Here is a 21,724-nt window from a genome sequence, read left to right on the forward strand (position 1 = left end):
GGCTACATCCTCTACTGTACATTCATTAAATGGGTGCAGCTAATCTTTAAATTTTAATCTGTAATCTGTGGAGGAAAAAATATATATCACACTTGCCAACTCTTCTATAAACACAAAGTAGTGAACCGACTTAAGTGTTTTTAAATATTTTATTGTCACGATTGTTAACAAAACGCTTTCAAAACATTCTGTACATTTCAAACTATTTTGAACTGCAATACCCATTATATAAATGTATGTGTATAGATGCCATGATGTCTCTGTACAAAGATGTACAATATGTACAGTAACATTAAGTGTAAGCTGTGCAAGGCAAAGTCTAGGCTACAGATTCATGCCACTGGTTAAAACAAGGCATAGAACCACAGCTTCAATCAGATCTTGTGTGCAAATAAACAAATAAATGCAGGTATGTATTAATATTAGAAAGGAGTAATTAGATTTGCAAGCTCCATTCAGCTAGAACAACATGCAGCTGACCGGAAAAAATACAGTACTACTCTTGTGAACTTTTTCCACTGCATCACTTTGTTAGGCTGAAACATCTTTTCAAGATTCAGCTGCTACTCTTTGGTTGAGCTGAGGCAATGCCAGGAGATCGAAACTTTGGAAGATATAAACCGAATTTATTTTCTATACCAGCAAATGTAGCTGTAGCAAGTCTGTATCCACCTATGTGCTCAGGGTTAACAGGAGGAAGATCTGAAATTCGAGTTTTTGGGGTAGGTTCTGATCCAGAAGGTTTGCTGTTTGAAGAAAGAAAAAGAAAAAAGCCTTTCCTTTAAAGTGTTTTCTTAAGCCTGAATAACTTTATGAAATCTAGACTAAATACTTAAGGCTTTTCTCAGAGTATGGAAGACTGTTAAAGCTGACTTTAATTAATTCATTTCTATGGTCAAGTAAAGTTGAGTTCAGACCACTACTTAATGGGAAATCAGGGCCAAAACTGAAGTTACATTTTTACCGATAGCTTTGTAGATTCTTTTAACTTCCAGTGACACAGGGAAAATGGAAAAATATCTTGCTACAATGGAAATACAAATTTTCTGTAGCGTATTAAAATAAATGCAAAATGGTTCTTTATCTCTTCATTTGTTTAGAAGTAGCACACAAGTTTCAATTATCTAAGGATGGGGGCTTTTTTTTTTGCGTACTGCAATTTTAAGTACAGGTGCTCAAAGTCACCAAGTTTAAGTTGTCCCATGATGAAAAAAGGTGACATTTATTTTTAACTTGGCATTTTTTTTGTGCAAGCTAAAAAACAAGTATTTGACTTACAGGCCTCCAAAATCGACATAAAACCATCTCTGCAGCAGTTCGTAAGTGACCAAAGTAACACCAAACTGGGGTGAAGATCTGAACACACGAGCTGTTAAATATTACAAATCATAGCGTCAAAGAAAGAAGAGTTTCTCAGGAGAGAAGCTAAACATTTTTAACAGGATGTTATGTCTTTCAGAATCGGACCTTGTAAATACTGCTCTATTTTGAGTCCTTAACAAAGCAAGTGCTAATTTGCAGACTCAGGGTCAGCCTCAATATTCAGAGTGTGTTTCTCACCTCCAGCTCCCTTCCAAAAAGCCGACGGGCCTTCTTCCCTCAGAATCTTTCCAAAGCAGTCGATAACTCCACTGTATGTTGTCTGACCAGCGCGAGCTGCCACTTGCAGTCTTGTCTTGATGACATCAGCAGGGGTTACCAAAGAAGCAGCAGGCACACCTTTTAGAAGAAAACCACATTTAATTTGCACAAAGAATCTTGTAAAAGATGAAATACTTCTAACTGAAAAAATACAACTGCAAACTTTAATATTTTTTGCAAGAATTGGGCATTACTAAAAATGCAAGTTCTTACACTTGATAAACTGTTGTTCTTGGTATAATCCTTTCGAGTTTCTTCTGAATTTAAAGGCCCTAACTGATAGTAATGAAAATAAAAACTTATCAACAGAAATTCTCTTAACATCTTCTAGTGGTCTGTCACTAACCGTAGTTTCAAACAGATAAGAGGCACTTTTCAATTCACACACATGCTATGTATGTAATAAGAGATATCCATGACAGAAATTAGTTGTGCAACCTTACCGTAGTTGCTAACGTTCTACAACAGATTTTGCAAGTTACGTAGACGACTGATTTGCAAACTTGAATCCTACACGTCCATTTGTTAAAGGTGTTAATAAGAAAACTACTACTTAAACCGCCTATTCTGCAGAAATAGGTCTGTACTGCTGTTTGGACTGTTCTGTAGGAGAATAGATGTTGCTTACTTCAACAGGCAAGCCATAAAAAGACTGAGGCCAATGAAGGTGTTTTACAAGTCTGCTCAGTACCAACAGCAGTAGCCAACAGTGAGAGAAGAACAAATCTCCACTTCCAAGGCACCACTCTCAGCTTTCTAGTCAAAGGAAAGGAGAAAGTTTTCAGAAATGTACTCCACAGTATTTAACTGTGTCATCTGAGCTATTTCTGAAGACTTCTGAATACTGTAAAAATGCCAACCTCTTAAAAAGAGGAACCATCTTTTGACTTTGAACAAACAATTTTGAAATTGTTTGTGACTTCTGTTCAACTTCTGTTGGCTAGCATTGAATTCAAAGCTTAATAAGTCACTGATTTCCCTAGGTGATCAAAACCTCTAACGTGTCACTGATCAATTCAGGAGGTTTTAAAGGAAAACAGAAGCAATGTAGTTAAGCCTACAAGCATACGCTAATAGCAACCATACCCAGGTTTTCCTTTACAGGCGGATACATTCAGACTGTATTCTTCCCTGCTGCACATGCGTAACAGGAACAGATCAAGCAATCAGGAATTTTAAATTTGCAATTCAGAAAGGCAGATTCCTGTACACGCTGTAAGACTAGGCCTACAAGATTTACACATGTTTTTAATAGGGCTTGTGACTTAGTACAAGTGACCCAGAAACAGTAACCAAACAAGCGAAAAGAAGCTGTGAAGTTTGCAATCTAAAAATAAAAACAGCAGGTTGTTATATGAGATACAAGTTAAATATTTATATGTGCTTCTATGAGCAGAGTAAGCTAAATAATTTTCCATTTCTGACAGTTCTGCATTACTTGAGAATAAACAGGGCTACGACTCCGTTACTAGTTTCCTAGCTGGTCTCTCCCTTCCCTCTGGCAGGAGGAACGTACCGACTGGCAAAGAGCTGGTGCGGCCGGGTTCTGTATCAAGTCCAAGATGGGAAACTGCTCTTTACACACAGCTCAGGATTGATGTATATATATAGTGATTCCTTACAACTGTAACAACTAGCAAAAGGTCTGTTCACCCAATGATGTTTCTAAACTGCAGGTTCCAACACTGAATAATTCATGATTGAAAGGCTGCAGATACCTGGTTTTCACCCTGGTGATATAATACTCAGCAGTGCAGGATCTGGCCTTTTGTATCCACATTTTTAAATATCCACTGCTACAGTTCCTACATCTAGTATTTTTATGCCACTTGCCATTTAGTAAAAACAACTTTTTATCACAGCTGTGTATTCTCTTTATACTAAAGATTTTTGAGAAGTCTTTAAAATATTTTAAATTTCAGAGTTTGATACTTCAGCTTCTTTACAAACTAATGCCCTATTTTTAGCAATTACATTTGAACAAAGTTTCTTCTCAGTTATTCAGGAATCCAAAACTAGGTAAGTCATTTTCTTCTTAGCTCTTATGATATCTCATTTTATGTTCATCAAAGATTCAAATTAGCCTTCAACTCTGAGAGCACAGTAACAAGTAAAACCCCATTGAGACAGACAGATCAAATTTGACTACAAGTTGCTGAGCTGCATTACGCTGTTTATCCACATTATGCAAATGTAATTAGCTCTCATCAAAATTACATCGCCTCCCACTAAGGATAACAGTGATCAAATTTAGATTAAATCAGATACAATGGTACAGTACCCTTCCTTTATATGGGGCTACTGAATGAATATTAAATATTACTCACTAAAAGAAAAAAAAATTACTTCTAGAAAACATTCTGCAAAATTACCTGCAATGGCTCCAGCTGTAAGGAGATTAAGCCCTCCCACGTGGCCATTTTCATCAGCGAGCATCAGTTTACTATGAGCATAAACAGGAAAGTAGATTGCAGAAAAGGGAATGTCTCTGAGGAAACATGCTTTGGCACCCTGTCACACAGAAAAGAGGCATAATACAAATAAATTTTGTACATAAGGTTAAAATTGATATCCAGCAAGCAGCCTGAGCCCAGGAAGTATCAACTCTTTTGATCTACCAGGTAAATAACACAGAAAATAAAATGTCTCAGGAAACAGAAGAGGTAGAGTTGAACTTGAAAAATGAATAAAGCACAGCTGAAGTAAGTTTCTAGAATGAGGAAGATTCAAGGTTCATGTCTAATTTCAGTAAGCAATATATGACATCAATGCTGACATCAGTACCTAGGATAAATACCTTTTACATATGATACATCCAAATGCAATGAAGAAAGCGACAAAGGTCAGTCCTTATGTCTTGCTGACAACAACCCACAACCACGGAAGCGCAAGACAAGTCCCTTGCATGCCATTTTTCCCACCAAACACAAAAGCACTACTAAAATACAAGGGAGGACTGTAAGACCTGTATCTCCACAGATCGTCATCTGGTTGACTGAGGAAGCTGCACTGGAAGGTTAGCAAAAAGAGGGAAACTGCCACAAAATGGGAGCTGTTTAGTAAGGGGAAGGTACAGGGAGACAAAACTAGCAGCCTATGATAATAGTGCAAGGAGTAGCTCCCGGCCGCAAAATGGCATTAAAGAGTTCCTTAACAGAACTTCGCACGCTGTAAAAACAGTGGAATAGTTGTAATAAAGCATATCTAATTTTCTTCTTTTAGTAACTTCAGTCATCAGTCTGTTACCAACTAAAATAACCCCTTCTGTACAAAGCTCAAATAAGCACTTATATGTTCAAAAATCCCATTTGCATACCCTGAAAGCATACCAGTTACAAAACCACCATTCCATGCCTAAATACCCAACCAGTATACTCCCAAGCCAGCAACCTCCACGCAACAGACCCACCTGAGGCCAGTCACCCTGTCGCTATATTAACAGAGAGCACACGTTACAAACACTATGTGGCTTAAGCAGAAGACCTGATAAAGAGAAATTTGTTCCTTCAGTGATTTTCACACAGATATTTTATGCTCTAAATTGAGTTCTTACAGTTATTCACAAATGACAATGCAATTCCAAAGAACAGCAGAATTTTTAGTAAGCTCAATTGTTTAATTACTGCGAACAGAAATGGTAATTTTGCCCTCTGTACCAAAACACCTGTGATCTTCAGGAAATGTAATGGTCATGAATCTCATCTACTGAATTCAAAAGAAAAGCTTCAGCTCCAAAAGAAAATTTGCACATTCTTACAGTATTATTGCAGGTCTATGGACAAAGCACGTAAAGCAATGTTTTGTAAGCGCACGGGTAATATAACTGCTGAATTTCCGTATTACCCCTTGTACTGGCAGAAGATACAGGAAGAAATACTCTTCCTTGTTTAAGAAAACTAATAGCTTCTGCTCCATTACATCTGATCTGTAATGATGGTAGTAAGTACACCTGCAGGGAAGGAATCTGTTGACTGGCATTCTGCTGCAGTACGGTACAGTATGGGCTTTTTTTAGTGGAATTCGTTATTGACAAATCCCACCACTTAACTTCTTAAAAATCTGAATCCTACTAAACTCCACTACTGTTTCACTGCCGTCAAATTATTAAGACAAAGAGAATATCCTGCTGCAAAGATAACAATAAAGATAACAGAGACTCAAAATAAATGTAAGAAAAACACACAGAGAAACCTAAAGAAACTTTTCACAAAACCCCACCAAATGAAATGATCAGTGCCAGAAGCCAGCAGGTCTGCAATACAGGACTCCCTGTAGCTTGGCATAAAAGCCCAATGGATAGAATGGGGGAGTATTTTTTTGTATCCCACTGCCATTAATATAGAAGTGGGTTTTCTTCAGTTTTCCACCATGGGGCTGCCCTGCAGGAAGAGATTGGGTTTAAATTCAAAAGATTTCTTTGTTTTTAACAGGTTTTGTTTCAACAATGTAAAAGTTTAGCATAAAACATAAAACGATGAAGCCACTCAAAGCAAAAATACATACCTTATAAAGACCAAGAAGGCCTAAATCTTTCATAACAGAGAGGGCACTGACTCTGGGTCCTGTAGTAATTTCTCCTGCTACCTGCAACCGAATCTTTACAATCTCCAGAGGATTAGTGAAGATGACCTGGGAAGCTCCTGCCTGCAAACCCAAAGAAAAAGAAAGTAAATTGTGTTACTAGAGCATGTGGCGACAGGTTGACTTTTGCAAGGTGCTGAATGCCTTCACTTCTCACTGCAATGGCTGATAGTATCATGTAAAAATACATGAGAGATACTTAATAAAGCACCTGTCTGGAAGTTAAAAGCCCCAAATCAGAAATCATGGGTTTGTAGGAAAGAATTTTTTACATGTTTATATTCCACAGAGGTGGATTAATTCAGTTTGTCTCTGCTTTTCTCCTTGACATCACTTTCTGAGTCGTGGCTATGTTTAAAAATCTATCAGATATTACACGAAATACTAAACTAAAATAATCATTACACTTGTGCTACTAGAGCATCAAACACATATAAAGAAGCCCTTATGTTTATTCAATAATAATCCATCACCAATGTGTAGACATGTTATTTGCATTTAGTGGTGATGCTGTTTAAAAGGTAAATTTGCATTTAATGGTGTAATTTAAAATTATTAGAAAAGGTGTTTGGAGTTTTGTTTAGCAGCCTTTAATTGTCCTGAGTGGAAACAAAATATAAAATTTAAATAGGAAGAGTAACATTTGAAAATATGACACTAGATGGAAACAGGAGTCATATCTTTCTCTGAGCTGAGCATGACAGATTCTACATGCGGGAAATTCTCTGTTAGCAGTGCTGAAGGACTCTCTTGCATACTTCCTAGCAATAATGTTACAGACCTGCTTCAGATTGTGCACTTTAACCAAAGGCTTTCAGAGAACTGTATTTCAGATTTGAGAGAGATTCAATCTGACAGTTCAGTTTCAGAAGCATGTAAACCTATTTAAAATGACATGTTTAGATTTCTCCCTGGTTTGCTGTAGGTACTACCATTCACTTCTGGAGAAGTGCGTGGTTAATCACAAACCAGCTAAATTTTACTAAGCTTTCATTTTCCCCTCTTCCTAAGCCACCTTTTTTCACCTAAAAATTAAAACTACTTCCTTAAGATTTATGGCATATAACCACTCGAATACAGCCAACTTTAAAAAGCATTTCTTCCACAATCTAAAAGGTCCTCTTAATTCTGATCTATTCCCCCAACCCATCAAATTTTAGTGAAGGAAGAAGATGCAGAACATCTGCCATTAAAGCTTTTTTCCACTTCTAAATTGCCCAGGAAATAAACTCTCTTTGTGATGCTGGGGGGGTGTGTGTGTGAAGGAAAATCAATAGTCTGCTACAGCACCTCTTGGACAGCATGCATGGTGTTCTTTGCTAATTGATTCAGAACTAATGAACGCTAATCCTTTCTGCCTATAGCAGAATCTTCCTTCTTCCAGCAGCAGGCAGAATAAACTTGAGATTAGCCCTGAAGCTATGCCTTAGTAGTTGGTAACCTGAATTATTCCAGACTTGAGACAAAAGAGCACTGCAAACCTCAACAGCTCTTACTGAGAATGAGCAAGCGCTCGGGCAGTATCTACAGTATGGGGGGCATGAAGCATCAAAATCTTCACTGCCCCAGCACCCGATACTTCACTGAACCTTTCCCGAGCACACTGCCACCCTTCTACTGCAAGCCTCATTTACTACTTCACTCAATATTGACATTTAAAATCATAATTGTTATAGCTTTACTAAAGCACCTTGACCCAAACAGTGGGAGATCAACCACTGCTTTTGATTAATTATCTCCACTGTAGTAGTTACTGCCTTTAACACTTCTCACTCAAATAATGGGTCTAGGTTGTTAATGTTCGTTTTATTCCCTCACTTCTTCACCTCTCTGAAAGAAAAATCAAAGGCTACATTTTGCTGGACACTTATTGCAACCATCAAGAAGATCACTGGAACTCCCAGCCGGGCCAAACCTATCCCATTTTCTCTGTTCCTTGGACTTCCTGCATTGTGTTTACTCAGTTACCTGACACACTCATGCCCAAAACCATTCTTCAGACTCTTTACTTCTCATGTCACCTTCTCCTTCCAGTTCATACACACCTACGCATGCAAGATGAAATGGCTGTCCTGCTAGGCAAAGTTCCAATCCAAATAAAATTCATATAATTCACATCTGGCAAATTCTGTTAAACAATAACCAATTTTTTTGTTTGCATTGCATTAAACAGAAAACCAATTTCAAATGTTTATCATTTCCCTCATCATTTTTTAAAATAATTTTGGTAGATAAAACATTAAGCAGAATGTTCTTACTATATAATACAATGCACCACACAAAAAATTCAAATAACTTTAAATTTAGACACCAAGCTAGAAATTCACTCCTTCTAGACAATTACCAGCTACCTGCCTATCAAATATGCATTCTTTGTTTACATATGTATGTGAAATTCCACTTTTTATTTTTCATGTTACAAATTAGCACATCCTGCAGAGCAGCCAAAATAACTCTTCCTATTTGCCTAACACCACCACAGAAACACAAATAGGCCAATTGTAAACATTTCTATTTTCTACCCTGAATTCAATCTTCCTGCAATTAACATTCTCCTCTCCTAGGCGCACAACTGCCTACCTTTCTGTTAAAATCAGCAACAGCCCTCTTCTGACACAGAAATGAAAAGACATTAAACACATTTTAATAATTTAGTAGCAACACTAAGTATATATATAATGTTACAAATGGTATATAGTTAATATAGAATTGTATATTATGACAATATTAATATTAAAATATTACTTGATGATTGGGTTATTGAACAAAATAAAATATAAGGAAAACTCTAACATATGCTTGTATTATCAGTAGAAAAGCTCTTTAATTACATTAACACTTTGAATATTGAGTATTTACAGTGGCGCCTAACTTCTCAACCGGCAGCTTTCTCAAAAAGAGCTGTGAGTGTCCAGATACTCAGTTAAATACTCCCTATTAGCAATATGTATTTCTATCCAAGTCTTAACTCTTCATACAGTTATACCTGGAGCTCAGCAAACTTTTCTGCACAGCAGTGATTTGATTCACATGAAGAGGAGCACTGAATTCAGTGGAGTTGCATGAATGAGTTAGGTCCTTACACGTATCACAAGTACAGGCAAGACGAGCATTGACTTTAATAATGTAACACAATAAAACTCACTTTTTCATTGTATATTTTTTTTAAATGAATATGAGGGTTGGTTTTTGTTTGTTGTGTTTTAAGTAAAGGGTTGCCTATCTGTCTGAGGAAGAACATGTGAGGTGGAGAGCGCTGCCTGGGGAGCAGAGGAAGAGCACTCCCCTGAGGAGGGTGCAGAGGAGAATGACACAAAGGATCTCCAAATAAACATGAACTGGCAGCATGCAGGGTTGCAATACAAACCTCCATGCTTCTGTGAAAATCATTGGCAATCATCGTCATTCTTTTTCAAAGTATCTTACTTCAGTTGTCAGCTATGTATGTTAAGTACACATGCGCATGTATATACACACGGAGGTATACATTGCAGTCCTTGAATTTCTTTTGGAGAAGGTGCACTAAGTATAGACTTTTCTCCCATAAAAACCTCTCTTCACACATAAATTACAACAGACACTTTAAAAAAGGTTGACAAATTTGTTTCTGAATGGAGGTTATTCATACACATCAAAAATACCAGTAATAAAAGCTTCTACTTAACCTTAATGTCATGTAAAATAACTCTACAAGGAGCAAATAAAGGAACTAAATCTGACAGCAAAGGTTATGAGAGAAAAGATGTAGTTTGAGATCCCACAGCAAACGCCCCATGACATGCCAAAGGCTGAAGGAAATACACAAATGACCCTGCAACATGAGACCTCTTGCCCTTTCCAATTCCACCCGAGAGGCATATGCTACAAAGGAGGAGAGGCCTATTTCAAGCCCTTCCTTCCTTCCTTTTTGAAACCACCACATCCTGGACCACAACTATGTCCCATACAAGCAGCTAAAATAAGATGTTACTTAAAACAGTCTGGTTTAAAAACATCAAAAAACTTGCACTTCTTTCTCAAGGCAAAGCTGTCATTGTTCATGCACCTACAAGAAGCTTATTGTCTCTTCTTTGAAACAGTAATTTTCTCCCTAACTTTAAATGTCCACAACAGAGATCAAGATAAACCAGTAAAATTTAATTCTGCTTCTAACTTTATCTGTTCAAAGTATATTAAAAGAAGCAGAGTATCTTCAAGATTTTGAAGGAAAAGTAGTCTGACAACTATAAGCCTTTATTTTTGTGTTTGTTAAATAAAACATTTTAAATTATTTTTCAAAAAGAGGGATTTGACACATTCCTATTTGCCCGATAAGCCTATCTACATGTTTGTGTGTGTGTATGTATATATATGTATAAATACGTATGAAAATTATTTTTACAAGTACATCAAAATATTTAGACTAAATGTTAGATTTAATGTTTAAATATATAAAAGTTTTTAAATCAGTGGTAAATTTGGATCTCTAGGTGTATGTATGTGCAAACACACTCACCCCCTCCAACCCCTAACCATCAACAGATGCATCGCCTACACCTCCAAGAAGGGTTCTTAGACCCTTTTTCTGCCTGGCACCCCACATCCTCTTCCTCCCTGCAGCACAAATCGGAAACATCTTTGTGATGCAAATGGATGCATCCATTCAAAACGCTAAGCACCACGCACATTGCATTGATGAGAAGAATCCATTTCTTCCTGTGGAACTCACAGTAACTACAGCTTAAAATCAGGGCATCTTTGTCTACTGTAAGAGTACTTATGAATCATTTACATAGCATTAGACGTCTACTTCAACATCACTTCCCAACTGAGGGCGAACAGTTGCCCTGCAGCACCTTGCCCTTCATGATGTACTCACATGCGTCATGCGTGTAAGTTCCTTTGAGAAGCACTGTTCATATCAGGTGTGCGCTCTCTGCTTACCCAGCCGCTGTCAGGATACAGGAAAGCACTGCCAAAGCCTCACTCAGGCTCCCTGCAATTCAAAGCTAATGGTAGCTGAAAACTCCAAAAGCAGGAATGCAGGCTAATCACTGAATTACAATGAAATGTAATTCAATTAATTACAGTAACAGTAGGGAAAGAAATTATTTGCTCTGAACATGCGTAAGTGTGGATAGTGCTGTTGATGATTAACAAACCAGCATGCTCTCGGGAAGGTAGGAAGATGGGATATCAGTTTCACCCATCAGGGACCAGAGCCCTTTCCCTGACAGGTATGACCTGACCGCTGTAACTGAGCTGCCCCACATAGCTGTTCTGCAGATTTCAAATACAGCTACAGCTTGGGAGCAGCTGGGAATATTTGGGCTCTGAGAGAGCAGACCGTACACTTCCCAATGACATTTACATTGCCCAGCGGCTAGCAGGTAGGTTTCAAGGAGCCCAGGGCATAGGCTGCCTGCGGGAGGTCCCTGCCCTGCAGTAGGGAAGGAAAGACAACACTGACCGTATAAACAGGCCACTGCGTGGGTGGATGTCTTTGTTAACAGCTATGAGAATGGAGACATTACCTCTTACTCGGAACAGGGGTTTATTCCATAAACCTTACAGGAGCTGAGAATAATAGGAGCCTGAGAAGTAAGATTTTGGCCAAAGAGACCCAGTCTCTTGGAGTTACCATTTCCGGAGGAGGCACAAGCCCGTGGGTAGGCCCTTTGCTGGATTGTACAGCCCTTCTTGCAGACACTCCAGAGCTACACAGCCTGTGCAGGTTCTCTTGAATCACCACTGTCTTAATGTCAAAGGTTTCACCTGTCCTCACATGTGGGTCCTAGAAGACTGTAACTCCATACATAGGCTTTGACATGGCACTGCCATGCAGAGAGGAGAATTTGCTAGGTCTGCTGGAGCCTTTCCCAGGCTGCCTCTACTTCCTCACAAGAAATTTTTTTGTTCCTGGTTGAGGACTGTGGCATGTACAATGTGCTTTTGTACAGCTTGCAAGAGGGTGGGCTGTCAAAGGTCAGGAAGGCCTCTGCTGGAAACTATAAAATGTCTGAAAATATGGCTTGCTCATCTTGTTCATTCACTACCAGTTCCATACCAGAAATGATGAAAAAGTGCATTATTCATGTTAATCAGGCGAAGGTTCAACACTAAACACAGGCAAGTGATGGTCAGAGATAGTAATAAGTACATCGCTGAGAACTACATACAGGTATAATGCTGTTTCTTCTGACATTGTGACAAGGTGAAAAGCATGTTTTGAATTTAGCCTATATTTATAGTGTACAATTAGCAAAATATTTAAGTGTCGAACAATAAAGCTACAAAAAACCAAGCTACCCAAATTCAGATGCTGAAAATAATTTGGCATACATAAAACCCAAACAGTCCCACAGTAACCCATCATTTTGTACTAACAGAGAGAGAAGGAATAGAATAAAGGAGAAAACGAAGAAGAAAGGTAGCATCACCCAAACAGAAAGTCTTGCATGAACCTGCACACAGAAATGGACTAAGCTTACTTATGGCACTTCCTTGGATATAACTGTTGGTTATGTCTCATAATATTTTGTAGAAAAACAGTATACAATGAACACCAGAAGGTGGAAGATCAACATTATTTCCAAGTAAGTCAACAGAGAAAAGAGCTGTCACAATGAGGATGAAAAGGACTGAGGATGAGAAAGACTAATGTATCAACTTGCTACTGCTTTAAGTCAGCTGGAAGTTTCAGACTTTTAGAATAAACTTTACAGGCTTGCTAATAAAGATTCTGGTATTTAGGAAGAAGTGAAATTACTAAAATGGAACTAAGCAGCAATACAGACAGACAAAGTGATCAACTGGTAAGGTATCAGATGATCCAGAGGAGGCTACAAAGAAATGAACATCCCTGAGGTTGCTCAACTGTGGCCAACTCCTCTCCTATAAAAGCCAGCTTTGTTTAGAATTCTCCCAGATTGACCGAGATAAGTATTATCTCCAAAAAGGAGATGAGAATATCAGCTAAAACAGTCAGCTAGAAGAAAGGGTTGTGTTTGGACAGATTATACATCTGCTCAGCTTCACAGAAACATCCAAGTTTCTGAAAGCTTATCTGAAACTCAGATTTTTCCCCAATTTGTGCATGTTCACTACACTAAGACAATAAATTTATTTTGAAAAAGGGGTACCTACCAGGAAGTGGAAAAGCCTCTAATGTAGATTGAATTTAATATTATACATTTCAGTACAAAAGGATGTAAAATAATAAAACTGATTATCAGATGTTTTATTTTAATTATGAATTTAAGCACAACACAGAGAAAGACACTAATGAATTATATTCACTTCTGTTATAAATGACCCGTATGTGCTTTCTGTGTTACTGAGCTTTCCAGAAAAAGGTTAGTCTTCTGCTAGCTATACATCACAGCTGCTTTCTCACATTTCTCAGAAAATAAACTTTGTACACTGACAGGTGAAGACTCAAGCATGTACCAGGCTGCCAAATTCAATCAGGCAGAACTATAAGCAGCCTCCCTTCAGGGCTGCTTCTTTGAATTAAAAGTTTGCAGAGGTCAACAACCTTTCTGCCCCAGGTTTTGTTGTAAGCTGAGGAGGTTTTATACCAGCCTGTCAGCCTACTCAACTGGAAGTTATTAGTGTTCTCTGCTACAAAAGAAACCTAACTCAAGCCTTAAACATTTTATAGGGTTAACAACTGCTGGGGAGTCCCACAAATGAAATTAGCCAATGTGCAAAACAAAACAAAACAAAAAAATCTATCAAAAAAAAAATCTGACATCTTATACAAAGTAATTTAAAGAGAAAATTCACTCATACCTGTTATCTGAACGATAAGACTACACTGTTCAGTTTCTTCACTTTTCCACAAAAAGAAAAATTTCACATACAGCAAGTTGAAGATTGTGTTTCTTTTCCTTCTTAAAATCTCCAGCAAGAAAGAGACTTTTTAAACTGTTCTAGCTCCCCACCACCAACCCACTGAAGGAAACTCAAACATGATCACTATAATCCATTTTCAAGGACTACCTGTATCTTTCCAAACTAACCATGAATGCCAACCCAAGTAAAAGTATGGAAAGACACCCATCCTCTCTTTAGCTTTTTGTGAATAATACCACTGCTGAAACTGAAAATTAGAAACTGCGCCAAAATAAGTTGTTCAAGCACGTAATTCCAAGGGAACTCAACTCAGAAGTATGCAAAGCTTTCCAAAGAGAAAAAGTACTTTTTTTTACTTCTTGTGACTGGGAAAAAAAAAAGAACAGTTCTGTTCAAATCGACAAAGCACACCTATTAACTGTCATTCCAACTATACTGCATGTGACTGAGAATCAATTTTTCCTAGGAATACATGACAGATACTTACACAGCCTCCAGCAAGGACCTCTGCAGGCAGTGGAATGGAACCATCCTTCTTAGTAAATTTGTCTCTGACAAAGTCATTAACCTAATGAAGATACAATACATTACACAAAATTTTAAGTTATTTTTTCCTCCTTATTAACATATACTAAGTACATCTGTAACCATATATATTAGAGTGCTTGTAAGCAGTCATCTTTCACACATTTTAGGAAATAAATCCTGTGTATGTTAACAAACAAAAGGATGCCGGGGAGGGGGGGAAGATACGTACAGTTAGCTTAATAGCCTTTTCTGGAGCAACACCTATCAGCTGTGGTAACAAGCCTATAGGAACAAAGACATCATAAGGCAACATTATCCTCCTAATACAGAAGATAGTATTTTACAAGACATCTACAGAAATGCCTTTCTGCACATGGGATATATTTTGAGGTGGATGGCATTTATGTATGTGATGCTGCTAGAGCACTGCATATTCACATCAATCCAATTTTATATTGATTTCTGTCGAAAATGGTAAGAAAAAGGTGACCAGATCTGCCTTCCACAACCAACTGAAACCTGATGCTGTTGCTGTACAGAAGGTAAAAAAGGGCAAGGACTGAACATACACCTTGGATAAGTCTACTACGTAAGAGTTCATTTGACATTTTAGCCCCTTAATATAATTTTCCCATAAAGCTTGCAATTACTTTTTAAAATAGGAGAGTAATTGTGAGATATACACATGACTCTGATAAATTGCCAACTCAGTTCTACTTGACTCACTAACCTGAGTTTTCTGAAGGCACCAGTCAACTAAGGATATAAAGGATTTTCTCTTGATCAGCCAAACATGATAGCATAAAAAACTTCCTTAAAACCTATTAAGTATTTTTTATCTCACCAAGAAGAGGTATTAATGGACAGAAACCAATTTTGAAAAGGCCCTTGCTCCTGGAAAATAGCTACTATCAAAATGAATTGCCATTTGACTAAAGCACCATACACTTTTCTAGGAACTAATAGGTTTAAGGAAAAAAATCAGTAGATGGCAGTCTTAACGTTCTAACATACAAGATTATAACAGTATGTTATTTTTAAATCCATTTTCTCCACAGTCACTTCGGCATATGTATAGATTATAAAATTTAAAAGATTATTTTTATTAGAAGTAGTCACTTCCTAATGTCATTCCACGGTTCGGGAATATCAATTTGTCAAAAGCATTTGCCAGTTAACTTACAAAAAATCCCATGCTAATTATATCAAATATCAGGTAACAGCAACAAAATTATATCAATGCAGCTTTCCGCTATCTGTTAAGTGAAAAGAATAATAGCTAAAAATTCATAAAGAATGTTCAAAATTCGCAAAAGTACTCAGCCTGCAGAATTTTTATACTACTTCCTTAAAAGGAAGCTCAGAGCAAACATACCTAAGTAGAAATTGCAGCAGTTAATATATGCAGTGTAGGGTTTTCTTCCAACACAGTACTTTCTGTGCGACTTACAGACTTACTATGCTGAGGAAAGGTAGTTATTAAATCCAAAGAAAGGTTGGCAATAACAAAAAGAAATGATGCCCTCCCAGCCTGAATCTCTGATCTACCATGAGATGAAAATCCAACTCTGCAGTGCCTACATTTTAAAAACCCAAAGCTACCAGACAAAACACTACAAGACAATCCCCCCACTCCTCTATTTATGCAGCTGAACTTGCTGGACACACACATTTGGTGTGTGAGAAAACCTGGGACCCCGCATGGTCTAGTGAAGGACCTCAGAAGATACTTCATTAGTTCTGAATGTGGATGCCAGGATTCAAAAGTATCATAATTTTCTGGACCAAAAATTTTAAGTTTTTATTCAAAAATATGAACTTTCCAGTAGGCATTTAGATCTAATTTTTAAACTGTGGTAAATGACTACACTGTACTGTTATATTACAATACAATTAGGATAATCCATCTCAGGAATATAAGAACCCAGTAACAGATCCACAGTCAACTCCATAAATGTTTCTGTTGTTAAGCTTCTGTGGAAGTTTATACTTCCACAGACCATCTAATTCATTGAGTCCAAGACCTTAGCAACATGCTGACCATTAAGTGTAACATGCTGACCATTAAGTGTAACATTTTCAAAACAACTACTTGAACTTCTTATGCTAAACAACCTTAAAGACAATTATTAAACAGACTATTAAGAAGTTTAACAAGCTGACATTCTTTCAAACAAGCACATTTTTTCTCATGTGTAAAGCATTGCTTTTAACGCAGCAATGGAATCATCCTTGACTTCAAAGTGTTTGAGAAAGGTTAGAAAACAAAAATAAAAATATCAAAATGATCAGTTTTAGAATCTGCTGTGCAAAACCATGTGGTTGGGGGGGGCAGGAAAAGGAAGAAAACAGTACTGTAGAACAGCACTGTAGAAATAGTCTCATAAATGTAACTCAAGGAGTATTTGCTTTTGTGAAAGATTTAGCAACAAAAAAGGAAAACAATTTACCCGTAAGACGTAATTTACGGAGATTGCAGCTATTTCATTAACATTTTCACTGACATATTCCTCCCTCTACTCATTTGCATAGCAAAATCCTGCAAGATTACAAAAAACTCTTTAGCCAGAATCCACAGACTTTCATATCCAAAAATGTCTCAGATACTGTCCTTAAAGGACACTGTCCAGTGTCTTCATTGACAGAACACATTGCAAAGTAGAAAAGAAGGCTGTGACCATGACAGAAGTGAGTGACTTGGCTCCAACTAAAAAAAAAGTGTGCCAATTAATAAATACCTTACTGATCGTTATGAAAATCGTGCACTTCATTACATTATATGAAATGACAATTGAAAATAGAGAATACAACTAAATATCAATTTCAGAGGACTGGCTAGCATGTACCTTCCATGTAAGTCACCTTATGGATGTGATAAAAACCCTTTCAGAATCTTCTAAGCTAAAACAAGATATAAGATAGCTTTCAGTCTAACTGATAAAACTGATAAAAAGTTGCTTTGAATTCTTAACCTGTATTTTAGAGGAGTTTTTTTTCTTTTTTTAAATTAAAACTTTTATGAGTTCCACTGTTGATATTTTAAAGTAAAATAGAGCAACATAATACAACAGCATTGCAGGATGCAATTTCTTATTCACAGGATAAAATCATAAAACAAGTCCCACTACCTGCAAAAGTATGAGGCATAAGGTCTGGCATCCAGTTTAACAGGTACATTTCAAAATGACTGTCTTTTGTCTCTTTTAACAAAAAAATATTTGCAGTAAAATGGATCTTTATTCCTCAGATGCAAATCTGCTCCTGATGTTTGTCCCCAGCCAAATGTTACAATTCTCAATTTGTGAGGTAACGATCATGTCCACAACACTTACATCCCAGAAATTGAGGACTTCAACCAACCTAAGCAGCAAACAGCAAATCAGTAACAACAAAAATATGCCCAGTTTTTCTCAGCATTTGTTTATGACAAACAGTGTTTGAGGTAAGATAAATATTCAGCTCTATGAAACAGAAGCAATGATATCAAGTTTCCTGGTTCTCCCATAAGAAACTAGCTGTTGAGGTATTTAAAAAAAACCAAAAAGGGGGGGGAAGGCAGAAAATCCCTAACTTGATGTAATTTTTAATCACTTACCTCTGTAAAGACCAAAAAAGCCTTCAAAACGCAAAACCTTTTTAAAGCAGTCAAAGCTGTTTTTATACATCAACTCTCCTACGACTGAACCAGAGGAGCGCTGATTCTGCATGCGAGTTTTCACCAGGTCTATGGGATATACCGCAGTAGCACCAACAGCTGTAAGAAAGCATTTGGAATACTATTTCTGCAGCATCATTCTTGGTGTAGTATATAATTCTTATGATGATTTTCTACAACATTTATTTAAACACAAAGAATATATAAGCTGGTTAGATCCGTGATATGTTGGAAGTAAGAAAGGTCAATACTGAAAGTCTAGAAAAAAAGTCTCAAGCAGACTGGATTACACTCTTACATAAAACAAGGTGCATAGAACAAAGAAAACCAATCTGAATTACCAGTAAGGAAATTTGTTACTGGAGTAGAGTTTCAGAGGACTGTAGTGGGATACTAGAACAGAAGCAATAAGGAAAGAAAGAGAATGGCACAACCAAAAGCAGTTCCACCCTCCAGTTCTTCACATGTATAACCAAGAAATGCACCTTACATAAGATCAAGCAGTCTGGCAAGACAGTGTTAAACTAACCCAAGCTTGAAAACAGAAAACAGAAGTATTACTCACCTCCAGCAATTGAGCCCAAAGTGAACCTGTAAGCTGACTCAGCTACCTGGAGCCAGATAGGCCTGCCTAACTCTCCAAAAGATTGCTGTGTGAGGAAAAGAAAAGAAAAAAAAAAAGCTTGAAAATCTGCATGGGAGAACAAAGATACCTGTGAATTGGCTTTTATAATGTTCCAGAAAGAATCTAATAAAAATTGATAACTTTATGTTAAGGAGGAAAAAAAAAAAAAAAATACTATCTAATTTCCACTACACTTAATGAATGAAATACATTTTTCAAATACTCCTTTCAGAAAATATTCTTCCTTACATATTTCTAGTATAACTGAAACAACTATGGTCAAGATAAAGTAGACAGAAAGTCAAATCAACTTTGCTGCTTTCCATTCTGTTGCTTTTGAATTCATAAAGCATGGAACCCCCTCTTGGCTCAAATAAAATTCAGTATCTCAAAAAGAATTCAGTATCTCACAGACAGCATCTATCAGCATGGGATATATTTAAAGATTACATATACATTAATACATAGCATAAGCATGACACTTCATGTCTTCAAAACAAGCAAAAAGTCAATTATTCCCCAAAGTATTCTCCACAAGTCTTTTTCAGGCAGTTGATAATTTAGAGACAAAATGATGACCTCACTCACTTCAATCACATACACTACTATAAGTGTATTAGTGTTTTAAATAAATACAAGTCTGCACAGAAAATATTTGCAGAGACTCATAATCATATTATTATATGGTTATTAGAAACAAGGTAACTGGTAAACAAGATGTAAGTGTTCACAAACTTGCACTATAAAGTATGCAAGATGGGACAAGTTTTCTTCCAAACATAAAAAAGATTAGAGAAAAATTTATATTATGCAGTATAACTTGTCTGGGTTATATAAGTGGCCAAGATATTACCTGTTAAATTCCGTATTAAAGCAGATACTAAAGCCTATCTCCCAAACACAAACTTGTTTTTGTTAAAAGCACCCTGTATTGTTAGCAGATGTGCTCCTGACAGCACAACTGGAACGTATACAGACCTCAGACTGCCTCAGGAGGCTTTGCTCTGATGCACATTATGAATTCACCACAAAGATTATCACATGCACATTTCACAGCTAACTCACCAAGGCTACTTAACTAAGTTACATTCAGCTTACTGAAGCTCTGGAAAGTGGAATATCCACAGAAAAACAGTGTGTACCTCAGTGTAAGCTACTCTGTTTGGACTGGTATCACATAGGATGTGCAAAAACCTGCGTTTGTTGCATAATGTTAAACTCTATGTACACAATGCAGGACAAAAGCCTAGGAGATTAAGATGGGATCCTTACCTGTAAAAGAACATTAACTATATTTTATACATTTTTTCCACAGAAGAGAAAGATACAGCTACCACCATTTCCTTCCACAAGACATTTTCCTACCCCAACAATATAGCTTAACAAAGAACAGAGGACTTCTGGACAGCACCAAAATTACAAACTGCACATGTGGACCAGCATCAAAAAAAGTATAAATCAAACATATTGCCTTTACAAGCAAAGAGAAGCAATAAATCTGAATAATGTCCTCAGTAGTCTCAAAACACTATATTTTTCTGATCTAAAAAAAATAAAAAATCATCACAATAAAACGAAAATAACCACAAAAATAAATTCTAAAATACAGATATCTGTCTTTTGATTCATGTAAATAAAAGACACATGCAATAATACTACCCAAAAGGCTTAGAGACAGGACTGGTTCTTCATTCCAGAAAAATTTTCTCCTAGTTTGGCACACCTGCTTCCTTTTAGTTGTTTTAAGGTTATTCTTTTTCTCCTAAGTTCCACAGAGTTCTCATCAAAATCAAATCATTACATTCAGACATTAATTTTAATGAATATGTCACTGGATGTTAAAAATCAAACTCTTTGTGAAGGAAATGGCACTTTTATATTATTAAATAACTGTCCACAAAGTTTGCAGTTTACTTGTGTGTTCAGATGGATATGTAAATGAATGTAATTAATGCTATAGCTTTCAAATCATGAATATTTATAAACAGAAAATTGCTGTAGCTGTCATACTCATAGGATTTTCAGCTGCTAGGCTTTAAGAAAATCTTACACAATGAAAGAATTGACAATAAAGTAAACATGGTTGAAAGCAGGCTAATTTCCATTTCCACCAAATCTACAAAGATTGAGTGAGTTCATGTAAAAATTTAGATGTTCCTTTAAGCAGGAATTTTAAAATCTCATAAAAGTGATTACAGACTTGTTTTTATTTTCCAGAGACAGCTGGACCTGACTGGAATGATATTCTCTCGTCCAGAAAGAGATATCTTTCAATTTAGCAATACAGTTAAATAAGGTAATATAAAGACAGCTTAGGATAAGGTCTAGTAAAAGACTGTTCCTTACAAAACAAAGAAAACAAAATTACTTTGCTTTCTGATGTGCTCTCTTAACACAGAATGTAGAATAGGATGAAAATACAATGTATTACTCCAAGAGTGTGAAAAGAGTATATTCTGTTCTAGTGGTGAGTGAAACTTTAACCAATGAGCCTGTTTTATAACAGTGCTGAGCTACAAAGGTAATTCTGAAGTGTAAACCAAAACAAGTTAGTATTTTGTCTGCTCAGAAAGGTAAGTGCCACAAAGACACCAATTAAAACCAAAGTTGGCAGTTTGGAATGTAATTACAAAACTTCATTAAAAATATTTCTCATTAGTCTGGATATACATTGTATACACATTTCTGCATCAATCCATTCCATCATTCTTGTCTTGAGGAATCCATAGGAAGGCTGTTACCACCAAGCAGGTTTTGGACACTTATTTCATTGGTTCAGATATATCTAATCACCTAAGGGCAACAGATCAGTAACATTAAGAAGAGACCAGACACCAAGTTTCAGACCAATTTGTTTG

The 21,724-nt window shown here is 36.7% G+C and overlaps 1 protein-coding gene across 3 annotated transcripts in view; it reads right to left on the reverse strand.

Moving 5' to 3' along the window:
• Positions 1–135: 135 nt before the first annotated feature.
• SLC25A12 (solute carrier family 25 member 12) overlaps positions 136–21,724 on the reverse strand; it is a 48,165-nt gene continuing 26,576 nt past the window's right edge. For all 3 annotated transcript variants that reach the window (XM_054829300.1, XM_054829301.1, XM_054829302.1), the window contains exons 10-18: positions 18,807–18,891; positions 18,182–18,340; positions 14,816–14,868; positions 14,546–14,626; positions 6,145–6,285; positions 4,014–4,152; positions 1,561–1,719; positions 1,279–1,369; positions 136–746 (exon numbers count right to left, since the gene is read on the reverse strand). In XM_054829300.1, the coding sequence (XP_054685275.1) occupies positions 557–746; positions 1,279–1,369; positions 1,561–1,719; positions 4,014–4,152; positions 6,145–6,285; positions 14,546–14,626; positions 14,816–14,868; positions 18,182–18,340; positions 18,807–18,891 (1,098 nt within the window). In that variant the 3' untranslated portion in view covers positions 136–556. The remainder of the gene's footprint in view (positions 747–1,278; positions 1,370–1,560; positions 1,720–4,013; positions 4,153–6,144; positions 6,286–14,545; positions 14,627–14,815; positions 14,869–18,181; positions 18,341–18,806; positions 18,892–21,724) is intronic.

This window comes from Grus americana, chromosome 6, assembly GCF_028858705.1.
Source record: "Grus americana isolate bGruAme1 chromosome 6, bGruAme1.mat, whole genome shotgun sequence".
Taxonomy (NCBI): domain Eukaryota; kingdom Metazoa; phylum Chordata; class Aves; order Gruiformes; family Gruidae; genus Grus; species Grus americana.